The 25,705-nt window shown below is 35.6% G+C and overlaps 1 protein-coding gene across 4 annotated transcripts in view; it reads right to left on the bottom strand.

Annotated features, from left to right (window-relative positions):
- PHF14 (PHD finger protein 14) overlaps nucleotides 1–25,705 on the bottom strand; it is a 208,970-nt gene that overhangs the window by 167,351 nt on the left and 15,914 nt on the right. For all 4 annotated transcript variants that reach the window (XR_009610015.3, XM_060632560.3, XM_060632562.3 and 1 more), the window contains exons 4-5: nucleotides 24,826–24,970; nucleotides 4,439–4,598 (exon numbers count right to left, since the gene is read on the bottom strand). Coding sequence is in view for 3 of the 4 variants with exons in the window: in XM_060632560.3 (XP_060488543.1) it covers nucleotides 4,439–4,598; nucleotides 24,826–24,970 (305 nt within the window). In the remaining variant the exon portion in view is untranslated. The remainder of the gene's footprint in view (nucleotides 1–4,438; nucleotides 4,599–24,825; nucleotides 24,971–25,705) is intronic.

Below are 25,705 nucleotides of genomic sequence, written 5' to 3'. Positions count from 1 at the left end.
ATATGGGATCAATGGTTTTAAATTTTTAAACAGATCTATATCACTTCTTTAAGAAAGAAGGTAAAAATGAGATGGCAAATCTGTCTTCACCTTGTGACTATATTAACAATAAATTCTGCTTTATCACAGTTTGAGAGGCTATCATTGCCACATGGTTGTGTTTTGTGACACACTGTAAGTTTTAAAAGAAGATGACTAAGAATCATTTTATAGAGGTCCTGGGGAAAATAGTTACGAATCTTTAAAAATTATCTTTTTTATTGAGAAGAAATTCCAAGATTTTGAGATTTTCTTGATAGACTGTTTTAATTCAACCTCCCAAATGCATCCCGCGGAGTTCAATATAAAGATACACATCTTCAACAAGCAGCTGCTTTCTCAATTTAATTTGCACAGTTTTTTCATGCTCCACTGGTGTATTAAATGCCACTGTACTCTGCAGGAGTTTATCTTTGATAAACCCAACAGCTGGCTGCTTGCTTCCTACTGACCTTCTGAAAATGTTTTAGTACAAGCCATGCAAGTACTACAAAACTGCCATTTCAGTGTGATTGGCACACAAGTGTATCATTTCCCCAAATCACTCATGTGAGGATGCCAACTTGGGTCTTTATTAAAACACCCATCAAACAGCTGAGACAATTTCCATCCTTTGTAATACCTGTTGTAAATATTTTTTTGTTCATTTGTTTAACTGCACAAACTTTAGAACTCTATAATTAATACAAATTGAAAAATCAAAAAGAATAGTCTTGTTACTTTAACATCCATTTTGCTTGGAGCTATGATGACAGATGTTGATTGGGGAAAGGAATAAAAAACAAGCACCACATAAAGCCACGAAAAAACAGAGAGTCAAAATTGTCATAGCATAGAAACTATTAATAAATTCTTTTAAATTCACATATTTTAATAAAGAAAACTAACCAGATACTTATCAAAGGCTCACTCAGAATGCGAACGATTTTATTTTTAAAATATCTGATTTTTGAGACAGCGCAAGTGGGGGAGGGGCAGAGGGACAGAGGATTCAAAGTGCTGCTGACAGCAGTGAGCCTGATATACGGCTCGCACTCAGGAATCTAACTGTGAGATCATGACCTGAGCCAAAGTCAGACACTCAACCGACTGAGCCACCCAGGCATCCCAGAATGGGAACTATTTTAATCAATCAAATTTGATTTTGAAACACGTGTTTGTAGTGCTTTTACAATACGTAAAATAAATCCACTTTCATTGTCATTTTCATTCCATTTATTCACTCATTAATCAATTACTAAGTCACTGCTAGAAACAGAGCACCACAGAGGCAGTTTAGAAGTTACAATTATGTAATGTGAAGTGCTTTTAGCATAGTGTTGTGCATGCTATCTCTAAGTTATTAGAGTCTATTATTTCCCATAATCAGACCACTTAGAGTAAAATACTCTTCCTAAGGAATGGAATAAAAATTTAATGACAAAAATGTACTCATGGTTTTCTTACATTAGATCACATCATTTCCTATGTAGAACTTGCAGCTCCCATCAGAAACAAAGGGTGAAAAAAAGCCCATGTGATAGAAGTCAATTTCAAAACTTCTTTCATTCTTTCCATATATTGTTCTTTCTTTCCTCCCATTTTCCATTTGAAACTAGAATACTATATGGCTTTGATCAAATCTTCTTGGCTATTTTTTTGCCTTGAATCAAAGCATATCAAGCTTCAACAGTATCCATCAAACTGTATCAAGACCTATAATTTCCACCATAGCCTACAGGTAAGTGTGGGTATCAATGCAAATAAAATGTTCAAATACTACAATGGAACTTTTGCCAGGCCATACCATCAAGGTAGTGTCTACATAGGTAAGACCCATAGCAGTCAGTGCAAATATTTCTCAGTAAATCTAATTAAAGAGGCCTATCTTTTCTCCATATAGAAAAAACTTTACAAGCTATTTTGTGGATTATAATAGCATGACAAGACAAGTACTTTATAGTTTTCCAATAGAACTTTCAAATTATGAACAAGAAAAGAGGTAAAACAAATTCTCTTCCCTAAAAGCAAACTGTTTTCCAAAGTTGCCCTACTTATTCACCACAATTTATCACCAAAAATTTCAACTCTTGGAACGAAATAGTTACCACAAGTAATTTATGCAGCTGGTACTCTATGATTACCTTAAGAAAGTAGAACAATATTGGTAGTAATAAAGCACTAGTAGCAGCAGTGGAAGCAGGAGTAGAAATAAGGAGACATTTATTAACCACTTATGTTCCAGAAACTGTACTGTTTATAGGAATCACCTCATTTAATTCTCTCAAAAGGGCTAAGGAAATGGAGGTTTAAAAAGGCTTTATCACATGTCTATAATCACAGTTGGTAAGGAAAGACCAGAATCCAAATATAGGCAGTCCAACTTGAAAGCACATACTTCTAATGCTGTAAACTCCCTAATTCTGGTCCAAGTCAGTGCAAATGTGAAATAATGCCCATGTCAATGATACAGACTAAAGATTTTATCTTCTTGGATGGGCAATAAGAAGAGGTAAGATTTTTAGCCATTTTTCCCAGACATCAACACCCAGGGTTCTCCAAGATTCCATGGTAGATTCTATGTTGTCCCAACAATCTTATACGGCAACATTTCTCACGGGCTTCCACTAACTCAGTTTGAAAAATAAGAAAACTATTTTTTACTTTACTAAAGTAATATGTATTAAATTTTAAAGGCTATCCTTTATTTTGGGATAAAATGTATATCCTATCCTTTTCAACATTAAAATATGGCAAACCATTCTGAAAATCTGTATAGGTTATCTTGTTCCCATCCGAATATTAAACATGTTTTTAAAAAAATGTTGAAATAACATTATATCACAAAATAAAAAACAATATATTTTAGTACTCCTCTTATATTGGGGAAGGGGGGATAGGCAGTGATCCATAAAATAAAATTTTAATCATCTATTCCAGATGGTAGTCTCTCGGGCAAAAACCAAAATCATGGGAAATGTCAACACTATTATGACAACAATCTCTCAAATTTAATAATAAAGATGAGTGTGAACATAGTGAAAAGAACATAGGTCTTTGTGCTAGTTATCAATTTACTGCCTCTCACCTCCAAGTCCACCTGTAAATATCTGCTAAATATTAAACAATGGACAAAATCCCTTTAGCATTTCTCCTTCACAGTGAGCATGATATTCTCCACCTGTAAATATCTGCTAAATATGAAACAATGGACAAAATCCCTTTAGCATTTCTCCTTCACAGTTAGCATGATATTAAGCTGTCTTAGGAGAAGTTGTAGACAGCACTGCAGGAGGAAGTTATTTCTCACCAGGGATGAAGAAGGACATCTGCCAGTGCTCTGCCTCAGCCACATACACCTACTCTCTGTGACCTCACAGGCCAAGACTGGAGACAATTTTTCTGTGGCTCTTTTAACACAGACACCACACACTCCAGACATCCCACCATTGCCCCAGCTCCCTCTGCAACCTGTGCCTAGACACCCACTTGCCAAGAACTAAAGACCAGTTCTGGCCCAAGCAAACCAGCAAACATCTCTGCCCTCTAGTAGGTTGCAACTACACCTTCTCCAACAAAGTCTGAACCCCAGTCTGTGGTGGGGTCTTCTAAGTCGGTCATTCCCTGGTTACTCTCCCTCGGCCTTAGGATATCCTTTAGAGTTCTTTTATATTATAATTACATTTCTTTTTAATTTTTAAAAATGTTTTTATTTACTTTTGAAAGAGAGAGACAGAGTGAGAGCAGGGGAGGGACAGAGAGAGACGGAGACACAGAATCTGAAGCAGTCTCCAGGCTCTGAGCTGTCAGCACAGACAGAGCCCGATGCAGGGCTCGAACTCACGAACCATGAGATACTGAACTGAGCTGAAGTCAGACACAACCAACTGAGCCACCCAGGAGCCTCTATCATAGTTACTCTTTATCATAGCTTAATAATTCTGTAAATTAAACTTTCCCTTTTAAAATCACTGTATGGGTTCTGTCTCCTGATATACTCATTAAGTCAGATAGATCTGGGTTCAAATTTGACTGTTCATCAGCCTGTGGCCTTGATCAAATTAAAATTACTTAATGATCTGAGCCTCCGGTATTATACCTATAATATGGAAAACTTTAGCCCCTATCTCATCATAGAGTCATTACTGGGATTAAATACAACTATGCGCATAAAAGCAAATACAGATAATCAAAAAATGGCCTTTTCTCCTCCTTCCCCTGATGTGTAGCCTACTACCCATTTACTCTATGCCAAAAAAAAAAAAAAAAAAAAAAAAAAAAAAATATATATATATATATATATATATATATATATATATAAACACGCAATCAAATCTAAGTGTGTAACTGAAAAAATTATAAATAGAAGAAGACACATTACAAAGCAGACACATTAACCCATCAGAATTATGACAACAACCTTCCAGCATCTGTCTCCTTGAAAATTCCATCCTGATTGGGACATAGTTCACAGCTAGGGGAAACACCACATTTACAGGCATCACAAAACCAAGGTTCAGTGGAGTTTTCAGAAGCTGAACTCATAATTGAGTCACTCTCTCCGTCAACTCCATAGCAACCTAAAAAAAAAAAAAAAAAAGTATGATTAAATAATTTATAAAATCACAAAACAAAAAGTGGAAAAAATTCTGAAAAACTAATGGTTTATAAAAATGATATTAAAGTCAAAACACATAAGTGAAATTTTATAAAAATATTTTTCACCTACCATAGTATGCACAAGGAAACAACCTTTTGAAAGAGTTTTAGATCTACTGAAAAAGCATTACAGAAGTAGAAAAATACACAGTTCTTTAAAAAAAAATTTTAATTTACAAAATTACGTAAAAATAGAAGTTTTCATTAAAAAGAAATCAGATTACATCTAGGAACTACTGATTAACAAATATTTATTGTGCTCCCTTTGTAATGGACACTTAAATTTATATAAGACCATGTTTTATAATGCAAAACATTATACATGTTTTGTTCATGCAAAACAAACATACAATCAAAGAAGCCTCTAATGAACTTTGGAGATGGCAGTTAAAACAAAAACCCATATAACCATAAACACAAAGTATTAATAAAAGGAAAATAAGACAGAAACCCACACAGACATAAATTAAGGCTATAGAACAATTTAAATAGCTCGGACTAGAGTCAGACAAGCTGGGTTCCATTCATAGCTGAGCCAACTTCTAGCTCTAGAAGATAGTTGATCTTTTTTAAGCACTTACAATTCTATCTTCTGTAAAAATTTATTCATAATTCAAATTAATGAAAACGAGAAATTACTCTTTTTCTGTTTAACTTAATAATCTGAGAGAAGTTAAATTATTTAAGCAGAAAATGTGATAAAAATTTTTAAAGATCCTCATAAGCATACCAAACAAACAAGATTAGTTAACATAGGTCTCTACATTTTATATTAGGTCATGTTATACTTCAACTATCTTTCAATTATTAAAAGCAAAAAGTTTCTTTATCAATGCAAATATACATGCCTGCAATTATAAATTATATTTAAAGTTACTATGTGGGTTACTTGCTTCAGCAGCACATATACTAAAGTTACTATGTGGGCTTCTAGATCTGGCTAAACTTTTTATAAAATCAAAAAGATCAATCTTAATATTGAACTTAAAAAGAGTAGATCAGAGGGGCATCTGGGTGGCTCAGTCAGTTAAGCATCTGACTTCAGCTTAGGTCATGATCTCACGGTTTGTGAATTTGAGCCCTATATCAGACTCTCTGCTGTCAGCACAGGTCCCACTTCAGATCCTCTATCTCTGCCCCACAAGTGGGGAAGGGGCAGAACAAAAAAACATTAAAATAATGTTTAAAAAAATAAGCAGTAAAATAAACATTAAGAACAAAAATAGTAGATTAGATGTCAAACCTTTAAGCCAACAGGAAATTCAGGCACAACACCACTGTTAACATTTTGGTTAAGATCAGGTTCTCATTAAAATTCCTAAAACTCAATTTTATCAATGAACTCTGTGTTAATCAGGCTGTTATTGCCTGACAAACCAACCAAACTCACTAGAAAGTGATGTCACGGGGTGCCTGGGTGGCTCAGTTGGTTAAGTTGTCTGACTTTGGCTCAGGTCATGATCTCACAGTTCGTGAGTTCAAGCCCCGCATAAGGCTCTGTGCAGACAGCTCAGAGCCTGGAGCTGGCTTCAGATTCTATATCTCCCTCTCTCTCTGCCCCTCCCCTGCTTGCGCTGTCTCTCTCTCTCTCTTTCAAAAATAAGTAAACATGAAAGAAAGAAAGAAAGAAAGAAAGAAAGAAAGAGAAAGAAAGGAAGAAAGAGATGTCACATCCATTGTCATGAATAATTCTTTATCAGTATAAAAATACCAAGAAGATGTATTGGCATGAACAGAGTACTGATAAATATGGAATCCAATGAAGGGCAACTGAAAAGTTAAGAGATAATTTCACCCAGACTATAAAAAGCCATTCAACCTCTTGATGATTTATAATAAAGAGCACTGGTGACTACAATAGTCATGACTCCTAAATAGTTTTCTTTTCCCTAAATGATACCTGACACAACACTTCATGTTATCTAATTTCTCTTCTTCTAGAAAGAAAGACACTATGCTTATGATAAAATATCCTTAAGAGAAAAAAAATTAATGCACAAATGGTAATAAATTACAACTTCATTCTAGGCCTGATGTATGCCCTGGTCATCTTTAAGCTTGGGTATTTCTCCAATCTCCTAAGACACATTTATTACCTCTTCTAGATAGGTTGCTTCTATACAGATAGCCAAATTATCAACCACTCAAAGATCTCTAGCCAGGTTTATTCTAAGAAGGTAGTCTAAGTGCCAAATTTTAAGGGGCATCCAAAGTGACCTCCAATAAACTAAAAAAACAAAAAACAAACAAAAACAAAAACATACACCCAACAAAACAAAACAAAACCACTATGAGAAGCATATATACGCAATGATCGTCTGTCAAAAGACTCAAGACTTAGCACACAGGTAAGTTTATATGCATGCAGTGTAAGATGTGATTATCTGACCTGGTTACACACTAAATAGACAATAGGAGCCTAAACTAGAGAGTATCTTCTCACAAATACCAAAGATAGCTAATTAAAATAAATAAATAACTATATAAATACTGAATTAAATCACCCAGAAAGAACTATACACAAATAGAAAATAATTTCATCTACTCCTGAAACCAATACTGCACTGTATTTAATATTTAAATTTTAAAAAGGAAAAAATATGGATATAAAAAGAAAATAATTTACTAGATGTCATTAATTTACTAGATGTCATTAATAAGTCAATAGTCATATGTAAGTATTTTACACAATGCTAAAAACTGAATATAGATTATAATTAAAATAGGCTGGTAGGCAGAAAACTAAAAAGTTGGTTTACAACTATGACTTATATAAGCTGCCTCAAGCAGATGCGATAATTGTCACCTTTATGCTATTCAAAGGCATAAAGGCAGAACCTTATGGTTCCTTAACCATAAGGTTAATCATGTTAACCAGGACCTTAACATGATCTGAAAATTGTGCAAAAGAATGCCAAAGAAAAGATTTCTAAGGACCCAGACTACAGTACATAAGATTAGCCAAGAAATAAAAACTCATTAATTTAATATCATTAAATTGTGGTTGGTAATAATCATCTTCACTTCTGTTTAGATATACATTTTTTAGATGGCAAACCCTAAAATGAAAAGGAAATATAATTTTCTTCTTGAGAGCAGTTATTATTGACTGTCACCAATAAAATAAAATTTTTCAATAAAGGCAACAGTAAACAAAATATTGTATTCAAAGCAAACTCAAAAACAAAATAAAAAATAATCTGCTTTTTCAAAGGGTTATACAATACTACAAGGAAAGAATCTATTTTCTTTATAAAATAATGTTCCTTTGAAGTAAATTCTTTCATCTGTATTCACACAAAGTAGGCAATTACCAAAATAACAAAGCCCTCAAGGGGCTATCTATTTTATTCATTTCATTCACCAAAATCAAGGTAAATCACAGAAAATTTCTGTGATTAGAACACAGAAAATTTCAATTCTATTTTTTAAAGAATATTCTACACACATAACAAAAATTTGCACAGAGATTAAGCCACCTACTTACTAACAACCTCAAGAATGATTTTTGAAGGATTCTCCTTGGCAATTCCTGTTCCGTAACCTAGAAGACTGGTACTATGTAAGTTCAAACATCAACCAGCAGGTGCGTATTTCTTCTTCAGCTTCAATAAGATTGTGAGATTTATAGAGTTCTTCACCTGCCACTTTTCCAGTATTTCTCTGCCATGCCTATTGGGTTTACTGACCAAAGTTCTAACATGTTATGTCTACTCTAAACCATTTTAATTAATGACTAGATCCATTTTTTAGAAGTTTATTTATTTTGAGAAAGAGAGAGGGGAGTAGGGGGAACGCATGTAGGTGTGCGCACACAAACAGGGCAGGGGCAGAGAGAAAATCCCAAGGCAGGGCTTCAATCTCAGGAACCATGAGATCATGACCTGAGCCACAGAAATCAAGAGTCAGATACTTAACTAAGCCACCCAGGTGCCCCAATGACTAAACACATTTTAAGATCTTTTTCTTTCTTCTATACAAAACAGAATAGAAACTACCATAAAACATGTAATTCTACCTATGTAATTCTACCTATGTAATTCTGAGTAGAAGATGCAAAAGTGCAGAGAATTTTTTTCATTTGGGTAAACACTTAAAATTAATAGACATATAAAACCTATTTCATATAGTTTTTTCATGTTTTCAAATGTTTGGACATTCAGAATTTGAAAACATGTTTCTATGGCCATCTAATTAGGATCAACCTCTGAGCAACACATGAAACCTACACAGATTGTATTTAAGGAAAACTAATATAAATGTGTCTACAATTGTTCTGATTTATACAAGGGTATGGATAATCCAGTGGATTTTTTTTCCATTCAACTTTTCCCAGGGGAGCAGAAGACCTGCAGTCTTCCAACTTCCAACTATGTAACTTTGGATAAACCACATCTCTGAGACTGAGTTAAACTGATCTGCAATATGTATTCAATAATATCTCTCCTAATTATCTCTCAGTATGGAAAGAAAAAAAATAGGAACCCAAAAGTTGTCATTTAAAATTTTAAAACATTTTTTCCGTTCTTAACATCCTATCACTAAGACCTCAGATTTTTATTAAAAGAAAAAAAAATTTTAAGTAATACTATTATTTGAGAAAAGATGTGTGATACCTATGACAAAACATAAAAGAACCACAGTTCTTGCTGACTTATAAAGTTCAAGTGGTTATAACTTGAACATACTTTACCACCCAATAAACATTCACAAGATATATTTTTGCATATACTAAGAAATACAAATGGTCTAGGGCTAGTTAAAAGACAACAGACTGAAAATGAACAGGGGGAAAATATCTCTTAGTAGACCGTATCTCATTTAATGCATCAGCTAAGCCTAAGGTAACTGCTGCCAAGTGCATTACCTAATGCTCTATCACATACTATATGACACATATGTGACAGTTTTCTTCACACACAGTAAAATCAGTGTATCAGGATAACTGACATTACACTCAGGGGTACCCTACTATTACAAGTCAGTTATAAGATCTTGTCACAAAGGTGTTTATACTAAATGACAAGTTGGAACTCTTCGATTTCAAAAAGAAAAGAGCTTCATCTATATTTGGATGAAGAGAGTACTCTGAAAAGTAATCAGACAGTTATACATTTTATAAGCAATATTTCAAGTACTGTCTTATAGCAAAATCTCGACTTAAACACTTCTCTTAATTATGCTTAAGAATAAGTATATTAAAAAGACGAAAAATAAAAAGAGGAAAAATTAGAAGAAAAGATAAAGGAACTATACCAAAACACTAACCTATGGTTGTCTGGATATTAGGACTATTAGAAACGTTTCTTCTCTCTGTTCTACATTTTATTTACTATCTGTGTATTATATCAGGATGGACAGTTTTCTCAAAAATGAAACATTCAGGAAATTTCTGTTTAAACCATGAGATGTTTAAGAAAAAAAAAAATCCATGGCTGAATTATAATATAGAAGTTTGTCACTTAGGCACCTGAATTTAAAACAAACAAAAAAACCAGCAACACTAGCTTTCCATTATACTTCAGAAAATTTCCCTTTCCCTGGATTAATTTTATATAAAAATTCATTCTGGAACTTAAAAAGTAGTACAGAGAGATTTATAGCTATAACTGTATAAAAATGAACATTCTAACATTGAAAAATACCACAAAGTTAACAAGCACAGGAAAGGGTGGAAAAAATATTTACAAAAATCAAAAATATTAGCAACACATACAAGACAAAGGATTAACATTAAAACAAATTCCAGTAAATCAATGAGAAAAAGACAAGTAGAACCTATTAAGAAATGACAAAGGAAATGTACAGCAAGTAACAGAAAATAAAATGCAAATGACAAGATACCAAACCTCACTCATAATAAGGTGAGCGCATATTTTAATAAAATGAGAGTCTCCAAAAGATTAAAATAAAATTTACTAATATGTAGTGTTATCAAGTAGTTTGTACACTATTGTTAAGAATATAAATAAGTACAGTTTTTGAAGGTCATTCTGGCAATTCTTTTTAAAAGTTAAAACATACTTATCTTTTTTGTTTGTTTACATTTATTTATTTTTCAGAGACAGAGACAGAGCACAAGTGGGGGAGAGGCAGAGAGAGAAGGAGACACAGAATCCAAAGCAGGCTCCAGGCTCTGAGCTCTCAGCACAGAGCCCAACGTGGGGCTTGAACTCACAAACCACGAGATCATGACCTGAGCCGAAGTCGGATGCTTAACTGACTGAGCCACCCAGGAGCCCCAAAACATACTTATCTTTTGATTCAACAATTTCACTTCTAGGAATCTATCCCACAGAAATTATTACATGAATATGTATGACACATACTTGTTAGTACTAAATATAAGTAAAAAACTAGACACAAAAAGAAAAATAAAGACATCGTTGAACAGTTCTATAACTACGTACATTAAAAAGAATAATGTATCCATATGTACTCACATGAAAAGAATCTCAATATTAACAGATTAACAAATAAGTGAAATAAGACAAGTCACAGGGGAAAAAAAGTCCACGGTATTTGTACCATTTATTTAGATAGAGACAGAGCCAAGCAAATGCATAAGTGATATGTGTATTCACATATATACACTGGAGCCTGAGTGAAGGGATTCCCACTGGTCAAATCTGGACAATTTAACCATCAGAAAGCACAATCTGGTAATAGACGATGAGAACATAGTAATACTGAAAAGGAAAAATGGGAGAAGAAATTCTCTACAAAACAAATGCTGCCTAATAAACGCAGAGGAATGACAAAATTAAAAACCCCATCTTGCAGCTACATACATAATAAATGATTCTGGCAAGAACTCATATGCCACTATGCAAAAGATTACTGGAGAAAAGGATATTAATAGTCTCCAACTTGTTATGCCACAGATTACTGATTAATTACCAAAAGAAAAACAAATGGTTTTAAAATGGAGAGTTCTAGTTGACATCACCTTAACTACCATCAAATTGGCATCATAGTTCTTTTCATGTGGTGGTAAACATCATCAACATAGTATTCTTACCAAAAAATGTTTAAACTGAATCTAATTATGAGGGGAAAAAAAACCAAAAAAACAAAAAAAGACAAATCCAGGTTGAGGGAAATTCTACAAGTTATTCTAAAAAATGGCTTAGATTCTTCAACACATGGTCATGAATGACTCTAAAATGTGTTTTAGATTAAAAGAGACTAAGACACAAAAAGCAACGCATAAACATGAATGGATCTTGGATGGGGAGTAGGACAGTACCACAGTGGTAACAGAGGTATAGAGGTCACAAGAAGAGTTTGCATATTACTGGCCATTAAATTAAAGAAAAGAAATTTAATGTTTATTTATTTTTGAGAGAGACAGAGCATGAGCGGGGGAAGGGGCAGAGAGAGGGAGAATCCAATCCCAAGAGGCTCCAGGCTCTGAGCTGTCAGCACAGAGCCTGACATGGGGCTCGAACTCATTAACTGGAGATCATGACCTGAGCTGAAGTCAGATGCTTAACCAACGGAGCCACCCCGGTACCCCCCCCATTAAATTTTTTTTTAATGTGTTTACCTGTATGCACATGAGAAAGCAAGAAAAGTCTGGAAGAATACACGCCAAAGTTTTAAGTATGTTTATCTCTATGTGGTATGGAAGATGTTCATTTATACTGATATGTTCTACAATGAAAATGTATTTATGTAATATAACAAAGTTAAATGAATAGCACCTGTAGGGGAGTTAGACTACCAGGGAGGGATTGGTGTGAATACAGACCAAATTAATTAGTGATTTCCTATGCAAAGAGAAGCAAAATTCAGATGAAGAACAGTAGTTCACTGTTTTTACTTTATGTACTTCTATGTTTGCAATTTCTGTACATATTTATATGTTACTTATATTTAATAAGAAATATTTTAATAAAAATAATTTTTCAAATCTCCTAGTAACATAAGACAGTAACACTCATTTAACACCTCTACATTTAGGTTGCATTTATAGAACATAAGGAATCTGGGTAGAGGGTAGAGCATATGTGAAAGCCCCCTAATATTGGAAAGGCAAGTCATTCAAATTGGCAGGTTATGGAATCTAAAAGAGTCCTGCTGTGAGTGTGAACTTTATTCTAATGGGACAAAATGATTTTAAACGGAATAATATGAACAGATAGGCATTTCCGAAAAATTAGCCCTGAAGACAGTAGGAGAGCTGGAGCAAGAAGAGGCACATCTGTTTAGAAGTTAACACCCTAGCTCCCATCTGCCTCGAGTCTCAACCTTCTACTGGCTTAGACACCATTATTTTTTGTTTTCAGAGTTTCGTTATCTCTTCCTCTCTATGCTTGCTCCCAACCATTTCTATAAATAAATAAAAAGCCTAAATTTCTAAAAATCTCTTGGTGAGTCTGTTACCTGCCTTATATGAGAAAGTATATTTTATTCTACAATGCCCTGGCTCCTTGCCATGACCTACACCTGCAGCTATAGTAAACTCCAGCATGACATCCAACTATGCATTCTCCTTCTCTCTCAAATTTTACTTCCTTCTAAACCAATATCATTCAAAGGATGATCGTCCCCACCTCCTGCAGGAGAATCCTGAGGTTACCTTTTAAAACTGTAGATAATAGAGTCCCACCCCAGGCCTATTATATCAGAGTCTCTAGGAGTAGAAACCAGAAATCTGTTTTAAACAAGCACCTCAGGTGATTCTTTTCCACAATGAAATCTGAGACCACTGGAAAGAACATCAGATAACTAAACAGATTATCTCTATTCTAAAAAGCATTAATATGTATTTTGTACACTACCCAAATATCAGTCACAACCACAGGAGAAACAGAAAACATATAGGAGATTTAGAATCTGACTACATAAAAAACACAGGTACTTGTTAGCAAGATATTTTCAGATTCCAATCCTTATATAGGTAAAATGGCTTCAATCATTCAAGACTCTATCTCCAAACAACATATTATCCCTAATTCATGTAGCTGGCAACAAATAGAACAAAAAGTATTTGCCATGATTCTTTACCACAGGATAAACAACCACAAATTCATCAAGGTTTTACTTCACATTTTCTTTAAAAAAAAATAAATAAAAAAGAGGGGTGCCTGGATGGCTCAGTCGGTTGAGCTCAGTCCAACTTCAGCTCAGGTCACGATCTCACAGCTCATGAGTTTGATCCCCTGCGTCAGGCTCTGTGCTGGTCGCACATAGCCTAGAGCCTACTTCAGATTCTGTGTCTCCCTCTCTCTCTGCCCCTCCCCTGCTGTGTCTGTCTCTCTCTCTCTCTCAAAAATAAATAAACATTAAAAGAATTTTTAAATAATAAAAACTATATGTACATAAAATATCTCTAAATTGTCTAACACTCATTTCTAAAAATAAACAAGGTTAATGATGGTCCTAAAAACATTTTTCACAAGAAATATAACTTGTCTATACGAATACAAAGTAATCTCTGCTTTGATGAGCTTATTTTAATGAAAAGTAGCATAATGCTGAAAAGCAAGGAGCCATGTAAAACTGATTTCTAAATGCAAAGAAAAATTTGCATTAACAGTCCATAAATGAATTTAATAGTATAAAATGTGGTAAAATTCATAAATACCTTAAAATTTCATAAAAATAAAAAGCAATAAGCTAAATGCAATATATTCAGAAATATATACTTTAGTGCAAGGATCAGCAGCCTATCCTTTGCATATCAAAATGATAGGATGCAACAGGAATTACTCAAATAAGAGAGCTGAAAGCTATAAAGAAAGAGGGAAGGAGAAGGGACAAAAGCAGGGAAGGAGAGTGTTTCGGTCTACAGAACCAACAGTTCCAGCCAAGGAGATACCTAACTAGGTGTTTCACCTGATAGCCCCTTGCTAGGTGTGTCTCACCTGACTGCTCCTCGGTGCTGAGGACCTGCACCGAAGCCTCCTGAAGTAACCTTAAAGTTACCCTTCGCTCACTGTTATACTAAAATCTCCTCCTATGGGCGGAGCTTTCTGCCATTTTTTGAACACATGATGTATGCACTAGCATGTCGACATGTTAAGCATGTACAATTGAAACAGAAGCACCTATGTAAGTTCCCTACAGTACTCCCTAATATGCTAAATAAAAGCTTCCTGTACTAACCCCATGGGAGACAGTACTTAGAGAGCTATCTTCCTGTTTCCTTACTTGTAACAATAACAATGCTTTCAACCCTTCCTCGGGTTGTGTTCAATTTTATGCACCCCAAGCAACAAACCTCTTGAGTTCAGTCACAAAAAGAACACATGCAACTGACTCACAACTCACAAAGATTTACCAATAAGGTATGTTGCACTCAATACACCCATAGCACAGAATCTATGATTCATTTATAAAACTGTATTCTTCACTCTTATTTTACATGTTTTCTTTCCTCTATTATATATAAACAGCAGAGACTATATCTGGTACATCCTCTAGTTTCCTAGCACAAAGTCTTAACATTTAAATATTTATAGAATCGGGGCACCTGGGTGTCTCAGTAGGTTAAGCGTCTGACTTCAGCTCAGGTCATGATCTCACAGTTCTTGAGTTTGAGCCCCACGTTGGGCTCTGTGCTGACAGCTCAGAGCCTGGAGCCTGCTTCAGGGATTCTGTGCCTCCCTCTCTTTCTGCCTCTCCCCTGCTCAAGCTCTGTCTCTCTCTGTCCTCAAAAATAAATAAACATTAAAAAAATTTTTTTAAATTAAAAAAATAAATATTTACAGAATATTTAATATTTAAATAAATTTATTTAAATGGTAGTTAATGTTTACATCAACACCATAGAGAAAGCTGTGCTCACCAAATCTCTCCCTTCAATCCTCTCTAGGTGGCAAAAAAAAGCAATACTAGAGAGATAGAAATGTTGATGGGACCTATGACTCAAAGACAGCAACAGGGAAGTCTAGTACTGGGGAAGTGGGGGTACACAAAAGAGTACTTTCAATACTTTAAGTGGTGTATGTACATAATAGATATTGCTACAGTCAACAGAAGGCAGGTCCTGGAGGGACTCATGCATTAAAGCCCTTTGTCTCTCTTAGTCCTTAGTAGAGAGAACTGGTAGGATCCCAAGTGATTCCATTAACCCTTTCCCCTGTTGACTTGTGGTTAAGTTTCTACCTTTGTTAGTCTGGGAACCTGATAAAGAGTAGAGTATCAATTGTGTTACTTGGAAATATTGCTTATGGTAAAAATGACTCTCCTTGGCAGACTGCATCTGAACTGAAAGTAACAATAAATGGGGGCGGGGGGTGGGGGGAGGTGTATGCATAGCCCAAAGAAGATGGCTCCCAGATGACTATTTGCTTGCTATAGGGACTATTACAAAGACTCACAAAAAATGAAGACCTTGGAGGCAACCTGGGATTGCGTTCTTTTAGCCTTCTCAATAAACTGGTGCTAAATATGCCCAAAGGGTAGCCCTGAAAATTTTAAAGTTTAGATACCCTGGTAATCATTGCAGAGCTACTTCTCTGTATTATCAATGGAACTAATGTTTTCATGTGTTTATGAAACATCCTGGGATCTTGTCAAAATACAGATTCTAATTTAGAAGGGACCTGTGATTCTGCATTTCTAACAAGCTCCCAGGTTACACAGATGCTACTGCTTAATGCTGTGGATCCATGAACCATACTTTGAGTAGCAAAGCTTTAAAAAACTACTGAAATAGGTAAGAGTGACATTTTAATTTAAATATTAGGAGTTGCAGAACATTTTTAAAACTTATTAACTTTAAATACAGCAAGAATTGTTATACAGGGAGAAAGACCTTGAAAATGAAAATAATTCAGCAGTCATGAAAATTCCTATTAGGATAAGTGAAGAACTGACACTTCTAAGAGGCTGCTAACTCCATTTCAGGGGAAGACAAAATTAAAATGAAATAAGAACATGGTACACCTAGAAAGAGACAAAAAAACAAAAAAATCTAAATTATCTGGATCAAGTCACAAGTCATGACTTATTTTTTCAACTCAGGGTCTAATTAACATGGGCTAACAACAGTGTAATGACCCAAAAAGGGTCCAGAAGATATATGTTGACCAAGATGAATATTATTAGACTGAGAATTATCATCATTACTCCTTCCCAGAAGATAAAATCAAACCAAAGATTATTAAGCAAGGTTTTTGTTTTATTTTTATTTTTCTATTAGTAGACTCCACTGATGTAAAACTAGTGATGATGAAAAATTCTTCATAGCTCTATTAATCAATATAATTTATTTCTAATACTACCTAAGTATTACCAAAAATAACTTAAACGGAGACTGAGGAGTATATCCATATCAAAACAACCCTTTCTCAAACATACTACTCAATACTACCTGGTAAAGGAATTTTTTAGACTAGACAAACACAAATAACCTATAGGAAATCAACTTAAAAAGGATCAAAGTATAGGGGTGCCTGGGTGACTTGGTTAAGCATCCAACTTTGGCTCAGGTCATGATCTCACAATTTGTGGGTTCAAGTGCCGCATCAGGCTCTGTGCTGACAGCTCAGAGCCTGCAGCCTGCTTCAGATTCTGTCTCCCTGTCACTCTGTCCTTCCCCCGCTCACACACTCTCTCTAAAAAATAAACATTAAAAAAAAGAAAAGAGCTATACTCTTAAAAAAAAAAAAAAAAAAGGACCCAAGTACCATGTTTGATATGTTTACTGACAAACACCCTATAAGAATTGTATTAGAATATATTAACCATCACTTTAATTCATGTCTACGAAAAATACATGAATGTTTAATCACACTTGTCCCCTGAGCCAAAACATAATGTAAAATTACCAAAACTAGAAATGTTTCAAGCTATTAGTTCTAACTCTAGTAAGAAAGCAAGGGGGAAAAAAAAAAAAAGAGGGAATAATATAATCACAATTATACAACACAATCTCCAACATTAACAAAGGAAATGGGAAATTACACTAGAGGGGAAAAGTTGTAACATAATTTAAAAAAAAAAACCTCTCAAGAATTATGTTTTACCTATGATTTATAATTTGCACCTTAACTTTGAATTTATCTGAAGTTCACAAAATTCACAAAACTACCAACAAAGCAATAATACCACAACATATTCACCTAAAGAGGTAGAAAATTATTCAATTTCCCCATTTATTGTCTTTCTTATTTATTTATTCTACATATTAGCTACCTCTCAAAACACTTACAAAGCTTCACACTCAAGAGCATTAATTTCCCTTTCCTGTCTTCTCTTTTTCCTTCTTCCATAACAAAAATAGGTCACCAATTCTAATGACTCAGTCTTAGAAGAAAAACGAGCAATCATTAGCAAATACTTAAGAACATTTGGAACTTGAACTGCCATTAGAGCTGGTTAAATGAATTATGCAGGAAAATATGCTACATGACTTTACAGACACAACTTGCTTTGACCTAAATGGAATTACCACTCATCTTGATCATCTTTGTCTGCCCTGTCTCAGAAAGAGTTTTTGGCTATTTTTAAAAAATCAGAACTACCTTAAAATAAGGTACATTTGACATAAAAGAGGCTATTCAACCTGAAGGACAGGTCCCATTATGAACCTTTAATACAACTCTAAGCATGTCAAGGGTACTAATGGGGTGCCCTTCCAGAAATCTACATTTGTTTGCACAATGAATCTACTGGGTAAGAACTCATACTAAGAATCCAAGGTGCATTAAGTCTGAATCAAAGACAACAGAACATAGAGGTAGTACATAGTACTGGTCCCCAGTGGACTCAGGCTTGAGTCCCAAAGGCAGGAGCTTTAGAAGAGTAATTGCTTTACTATTATAGCTGTGCAACCTTGAGACCACAAGGCCTCAGCAGTCTGTGCACCCGCACCAAGAGACAGCACCCTCAAAACAGATGGGGAACTATATACATTCAAATACCTCCAGAGAAAAAGCAACTGACAAAAATGAGTAAGTGATCTGGGAAAGGATTATGGTGAGACAAACTAGGCTTCACCAGCAGGAGGCAGCCCTATTCAACTCTAGCAGACTGTTGCCCTCAGAGGAAATACTGCTGCCAGCACTTTAAGAGAAGTTTGAAATCCCAAACGTGTGAAATAAATATCCAAGTTTTTCAATGTTAGGAACCAATTCAATTTCTTAAAACCACTGTGCTAGCCTTAGAAAATATATCCATGGTCAAACCGATGACCTATGAAGTAGAGATAGTGCTTTCGGCATGGTGAGAAATCAACAACATTAACAGGAGTGGTCATGCCTGCATCACACATCAGCAATGAGATTTATGGATATAAGCAGTGGTAACATATTTGTGATCAACAGTGGTGATGAATACAACAAACACATCAGCCGCACAGCAGCTGCTTTTGATAGTCACCTCTTCTGTACCTGCTCCAAGGAATCTGAACATGCTGGGAGGGGAAAAAAAAAAAAGGAAGAAAACAAAACAGACATACACACAACCATGTTGAACTAGTCTGTTTATATTCATGACCACTAATCACAAGTGGTCCTTTATAGCTTTCTGGCAATAAAATATACACGTAATACACATACATACATACACACACACACACACACACACACACACACACACACTTTATAGCTTTCTGGCAATAAAATATACAGGTAATACATACACATACGTATACACACACACACACACACAAACATATAGTATTATGTAAACATTTCCCTAGTCCATTTCATTCTTCCAAATAACTATTTTATACCAACCTCTCTTCCCAAATCTCCCACACCTCCCTCACCTCTACTCTTCTGCTAATGACTCTGCTTCCCATTTCACTGAGAAAACAAGAAGCATTCAAAAAATAAGTTCCACAGCTCTAACCACCACATCTAACAACCTACGTAATCTGTATCCATATATCGTCTCCCTCCAGTTACTCTGGCTACTCATATTTACTCAGTCTCTCCACTTGGTGTTGGATCCTATCCCCTCTAGCCTTATACTCAAAAACCTTGCTCCAGCAACTCCTTCCTTTTCTCTCCTTAAATGATCATCAACTCTCCTTTTCCACTGGTCACTTCCATGTTAGTATAGCACACTAACATGTTATATAATCTCTGCATCTGTGGTACACAGCCTCTAGGATGGTCCCAATGATCAGTGCCCTTTATATTAACAATTTTAGAAGGTGCCCTCCTACATTTAAAGTTAACTAGGGCTGGTCTGCTGAACAATATGTAGAAATTATAGTATTTATTTCTAAAATTAGGTTACAAAAGACACTAACTCTCTCATATAATTGCTTCTATCTCTTTCTCTCTGATCACTCATTCTGAAGAAAAATGTCCTGTCATGAGGATACTCAGGCCCACACAGTGAAGAACTGAGGTCTCCATTCAAGAGCCACCAGAGAATGGAAGCCTACCAAAAACTAGTTAAACAAGCTTAGAAGCAGATCCTCCAGCCTCAGTCAAGCTTTGAAATGGCTAAAGCCTAGGCCAACAGCTTTGACTACAACTTCATGAGAGACCCTAAACCGGAATCACCCAACTAACCACGCCCAGATTCTTGACCATTAGAAACTGTGTGAAGTAAAAAATGTTTGTCGTTTTAAACTGATATATTGTGGGATAATTTGTTACAAAATACATAACTAACACATCATCTAAAATAAGAAGAAACAAACCCTCCCTCAAACTCCATAACCCTTTTAGCAAAGATCCCATCTTGCTGCTTCTCTTTATATAAAAAGTCATCATAAGAATTGCATTTAATCACGTTCCTTCTTCTATCCCCACTTGAACTCTCTTGAATCAAGATAACCACTGATGCTCATGTGACTAAATTCAATGGTAAACTCTTGATTACCATGCTGTTTTTGTTCTGCTTGAGAATATTCATTTCTGCTACAGAAAAACAAAATGAGATATAAACTTACATGTACAAAGTAAAGCATGTGCATACACACTGACAGAAAAGGACAAAAAGACCAAGAAACATTTAACATTCTTGAGGCACCTAGTTACTAAGTATAGAGAAAACAAAGAAGAATCAGGATATACTAAATACACATGAGACATGAACACAATATACATGAGGCCTTCGTATGGCCACCGGTCAGTGACACCATTCTGACTCCATGTGTCCACAGCCTAAAAACACAAAGCCCATGGCTATTTTGTAGGTTAACTGCAGAACTAAAGCTATAACCAGGCATACTTGTCCCTGGATCTAAGAGAGTGTGACTTTGGCCCAGGGTACCATCTATGTGGGCTCTCGAGCTGAAAAGGCAGAGAGAGCCAGGACATACAATACAAACTCTGTGTACCGTAAGATTCAGGTGATCCTTCCACCAACTTGTACTCTATCATAAGTGTGTTAACTAATCACATTTTTTTCCCCTTGCTTCTCTTCATGTATTTTATATTTATTTAATAAACCATGTAAGGCGCAGTTGGGTGGCTCAGTCAGTTGAGCGTCTTGATTTCAGCTCAGGTCACAGTCTCATAATTAATGGGATCAAGCCCCATGTTGGGCTCTGTGCTGACAGCATGGAACCTGCTTGGGATTCCCACCCTCCCCTGCCCCTTCCCCATTCAAAATAAATAAGCTTCAAAGTAATAAATAAATAAATAAATAAATAAATAAATAAATCAACCAACCAACCAACCAACCAACCAACCAACCATGTAATATAAGCATTTTGTCCATAAACCTTTTCTCCCACAACCTTTGAGGTGGCTTGTCTGGCAATATACTTGGGAGTCTACCATTGCATTAGGATAATTTGCCACAGGACATAGTCTTCATCTGACTCTAAAACCAGAATCTGATAGTTACTCACTTTCTCTGTTTGAAACATTTCCCTTACACAGCTTCTGTGACAGTACTCCTGGTTCTTCTCCTATCCCATTGGCCATGTCTTCCCCATCTCCTCTGAAGTGCTAGAACCACTTTACTACTCCCCAGATAGCATATCCAGTCTCACAGCTTTAAATAAGATCTACAGGCTGATGAGTCCCAAATTTTTATCTCTGGTCCCAACATCTTACCTCAACTCCAGACAGTTTAAAACCAAATTTTTACTATCTACCTCAAAACCGATTCCTCTCTTGCATCATCGCAATGGTCTCCCTGATTCCCAATTTAGACCCACTTCAGTCTACTCCCAACCCAATGATCAGAGTGATCCTTCCAAAACATAAATCAAATCATATTAATCCTCTGCCCAAAATTCACTTAGGTCTACCCACATCCATCACAGTCAAATCTAAAATCTATGGGGTGCCTGGATGGCTCAATCGGTTAAGCATTGGACTTCGGCTCAAGTCACCATCTCACAGTTTGTGAGTTAAAGCCCACATCAGGTGAGCATGAGCCCCGCACTGCATCAGCCCTGCTTCTCTCTCTCCATCTCTGTCCCTCTCTGCCCCTCATGGGATTCTCTCTCTCCCTCTGTCTGCCCCTTGCTCACTTGTGCGCGCGCACTCTCTCTCTCTCTCTCTCTCAAAATAAAAAAATAAACTGTACACATTTAAAATAAAATAAAATAAGGAGCGCCTGGATGGCTCAGTCAGTTGAACGTCCAACTTTCGCTCAGGTCATGATCTCATGGTTCATGAGTTCGAGCACTTCATTGGGCTCTGTGCTGACAGCTCAAAGTCTGGACCCTGCTCCGGCTTCTCTGTCTCCCTCTCTCTCTCTGCCCCTCCCCTACTCACAACCTGTCTCAAGAATAAATAAATGTTAAAAAAATTTTTTTTAATAAAATAAAATTAAAAAATAAAATAAAATCTATGACCTGCAAGGCCTCACCTGGTTTAATTCCATCTCTACCTCCACCACTCGCAAGCTTGTTCACTTAGTTCCTGCCATTATATAAACACTCCAACCATGTTCCCACTTCAAGATCTTTACACTTGCTACTGCTTCTTTCTAGGGCGCTCTTTTCCCAAATAGTTGCATGACTTGCTTCCTTACATCCTTCAGGTCACTGCTCAAATATCACCTTATCAGAGAGGATTTTCCATTTCACCTTTTGTAAACGCAAACTTCCACCTGCCCGTTAACCACCCCCATCCACAGCATTTCCAATACTCCTTGTCCTGCTTTATTTTTGTCCATAGTCCAGACTACCACCTGATATATATTTACTTTTTAGTTCTTCATTGCCTGTCTCTCTTACTAGACATTAAGCTTCAATGTTTATATAACATGCCTAAAACCTATAGAATGCAAGCATATAGAAGATACTCAATAAACATTATTAAAAAAATAAGTGAATGAGTAATAGTAATAGGAAACATTTCCATAGTTGAGACTTGGCAGCAAGGAAGGGAAGCTTCATATGAAGGCAAGAGAACTGGCCACAGAAGCACAGACCCTGCAGGTCCCATAGGCCCAGACGAATACCAGAACTATTTGGGAGGAGGGCTGTAATATCAAAAGAGCAGGTAAAGGCAAGGCCACAGAAAAACTGCTCTGTGGTTGTCATGGCCCAATAGAAAAAAATCAGCTGACAAGACAAAATAACAACTTTACCACAGAGAAACTTGGAAGACACTGTCTCAACCAATTGATCAAAGTAACATCACCAATAACTGGAAAAATAAATATTCTATGCTTCTTAATATGATACAATGAGAACACAACTCCTGTGGCATTCTTGCCAAAAGCATGTCACCTGAATCTAACCATAAGAAAAGATAAAAAAAAAAAATAGTATTAAGGACATTCTATAGAAGAACTGGCCTGTATTCTTCAAAAATGCCAATGGCAGGAAACACAAGGACTCAAAAATGTTCTAGATTAAAGATGACCAAATAGGCATAATGACTGAATGCAATGCATAATCCTAGATTTTATTTTGCTCTAACTGACATTATTGGGATGACTGGCAAAATATGAATACAGTCAGTAGATTACATAGAGTTCAATCAATGCTGAGTTCCTGACTTCGATAATTACATGGTTATAATTATATGGTAAGAAAATGCTCTTGTTAAGAAGTACACACTGAGGTATTTAGGGGTAGAAGGGGACATTATGTCCACGGTTTATCCTACTAGAGTTCAAAACAAAATTGCTACAGGACAGAAGATAAAATAGCAAAATATTACCATGTGGGAAATCTGAGTGAAGAATATATAGGAATTCTTTGTAGTACTCATAACTTTTCTGTAAGTCAGAAATTATGTCAAAATAAAAAAAAAATAAGTGAAAAAATACATTAATGAAAAAGGTTCAAAAATAAAATGGGCAAAAATATTCTCAATATATTATAGTTAGTCACTCTTAGCTCAGATCTTAAAAAATAATCTCTAGAGGTGCCTGGGGACTCTTGATCTCAGTTCAGGTCAGGACCTCACAGTTCTTGAGACTGAACCCTGCACTGGGCTCTGTGCTACAGTGGGGAGCCTGCTTGGCTGCTTGGGGTTCTCTCTTTCCCCCGCTCTCTGCCCCTCACCTGCTCGTGCTCTCGCCCTCTCTCTCTCAAAATAAATAAACTTAAAAAAAAAAAAAAGACAATCTCTATAAATACTGGTTTAAAATTGAAAATTATAACCAGGAAAGAAGAAACTATGTATCACTAGACTTAGAATGTAACTTTTTATTTTTTTTTAATTTTTTTTTTTAATGTTTATTTATTTTTGAGACAGAGAGACAGAGCATGAATGGGGGAGGGGCAGAGAGAGAGGGAGACACAGAATCAGAAGCCGACTCCAGGCTCTGAGCCATCAGCCCAGAGCCTGACGCGGGGCTCGAACGCACAAACCTTGAGATCGTGACCTGAGCTGAAGTCGGACGCTTAACCGACTGAGCCACCCAGGCGTCCCAGAATGTTAAATAACATTCTCCCAGACTAACATACTAGACTTTTTCCTGTATTTAAACAGACTTTTTTTCTGTATCTAAATTTCATGTAAAAACTAGAAATAAATGCCATGAATGAAAATATTGTAACACTAACCTTCAAATAAATGTTATGATTTCCATATAATATTTCTATTTCAATCATTTAAAAACACATTTTTAAATTAACATAATCTGAAAAATAACACCCTCATACATTGAGGATTTGAGATGTCGCTTCAATTGAAACACCATGAAAGACTGTAGAAGAACTTTAGAACAGTACAAATGCAAAAGACCTGATTTTACTCATTTAAATTCAGTGTCAATTAGCTGTTTCGACAAGGAGACAAAACAAAACAAAATTACCTTCATGGACCGTAATGCCACAATTGTCACACTGAATTATTTCATCAGCATCCTCGCTATTATCTCCAAGACAAACACAGCAAATCAGAATGTGGTCCATTTTTTGAGAACTCCAGTTTTGACTCTTCTCAAGAATCAGCGAGTCCTAATATTAAAATATATCAGAAAAATCACGTTTAAATTAAAAGATAATTTCAATAAATAAAATTCCCACTTTAAAGTTATTTTATGGATTTCTAAAATTATGCTGCATTCTCCATTCTTTTAGTAATTTCAAAGCATATTACACTTGAAAACCCATCTCTTTGTCAAATGACCCTCAAAGCACCCTCTAATTTTTCATTTTCTCTACAAGTCCCATATTCTCTCTCCTTTAAGAAATGAAAAAGCAAGCATGCAACTCTTCATCTGCTTTGCCATTCCAGATTATAGTCTGACCCCTTAAACTAGGAGAAAGGAAAAATTAACTCACATGTAATTATTAACCGTACAATGGGTTTAAAAAATATAACACAGTGTTCCTATACTTTGGAAGCTTATACTCTTACCTTAAGGGAGACAAGACACACATATGTTAAACAGGAAAAAAAATCAATTCAAGATAACATATAAGCAAATATGTATGTGATGGCATAGTTACAGACTCTATACTCCTTAACTGCTGAGGAATTCAGAAGTTCCAGGGTCATCAAATTACTGGATGACAGATCCAAGAGAGCCTGCATAGACATATCTGTGTATACAGAGACAGAAAACTATCTAAAAAGGATCCAGATTGTCTAGTTGCTAAAGAGTGAGAGTACTCTAGTAGGGTCGTGTCAAGAAAGATCTAGTGTAAACTAACAAAGATATGGAGCTAATTATAATATAAAAGGAGGAA

Source organism: Panthera onca, chromosome A2 (genome assembly GCF_046562875.1).
Source record: "Panthera onca isolate mPanOnc1 chromosome A2, mPanOnc1 haplotype 2, whole genome shotgun sequence".
Lineage (NCBI taxonomy): Eukaryota > Metazoa > Chordata > Mammalia > Carnivora > Felidae > Panthera > Panthera onca.
Note: the sequence above shows the minus strand (reverse complement) of the source record. Positions and strands in the feature narration are given on the sequence as shown.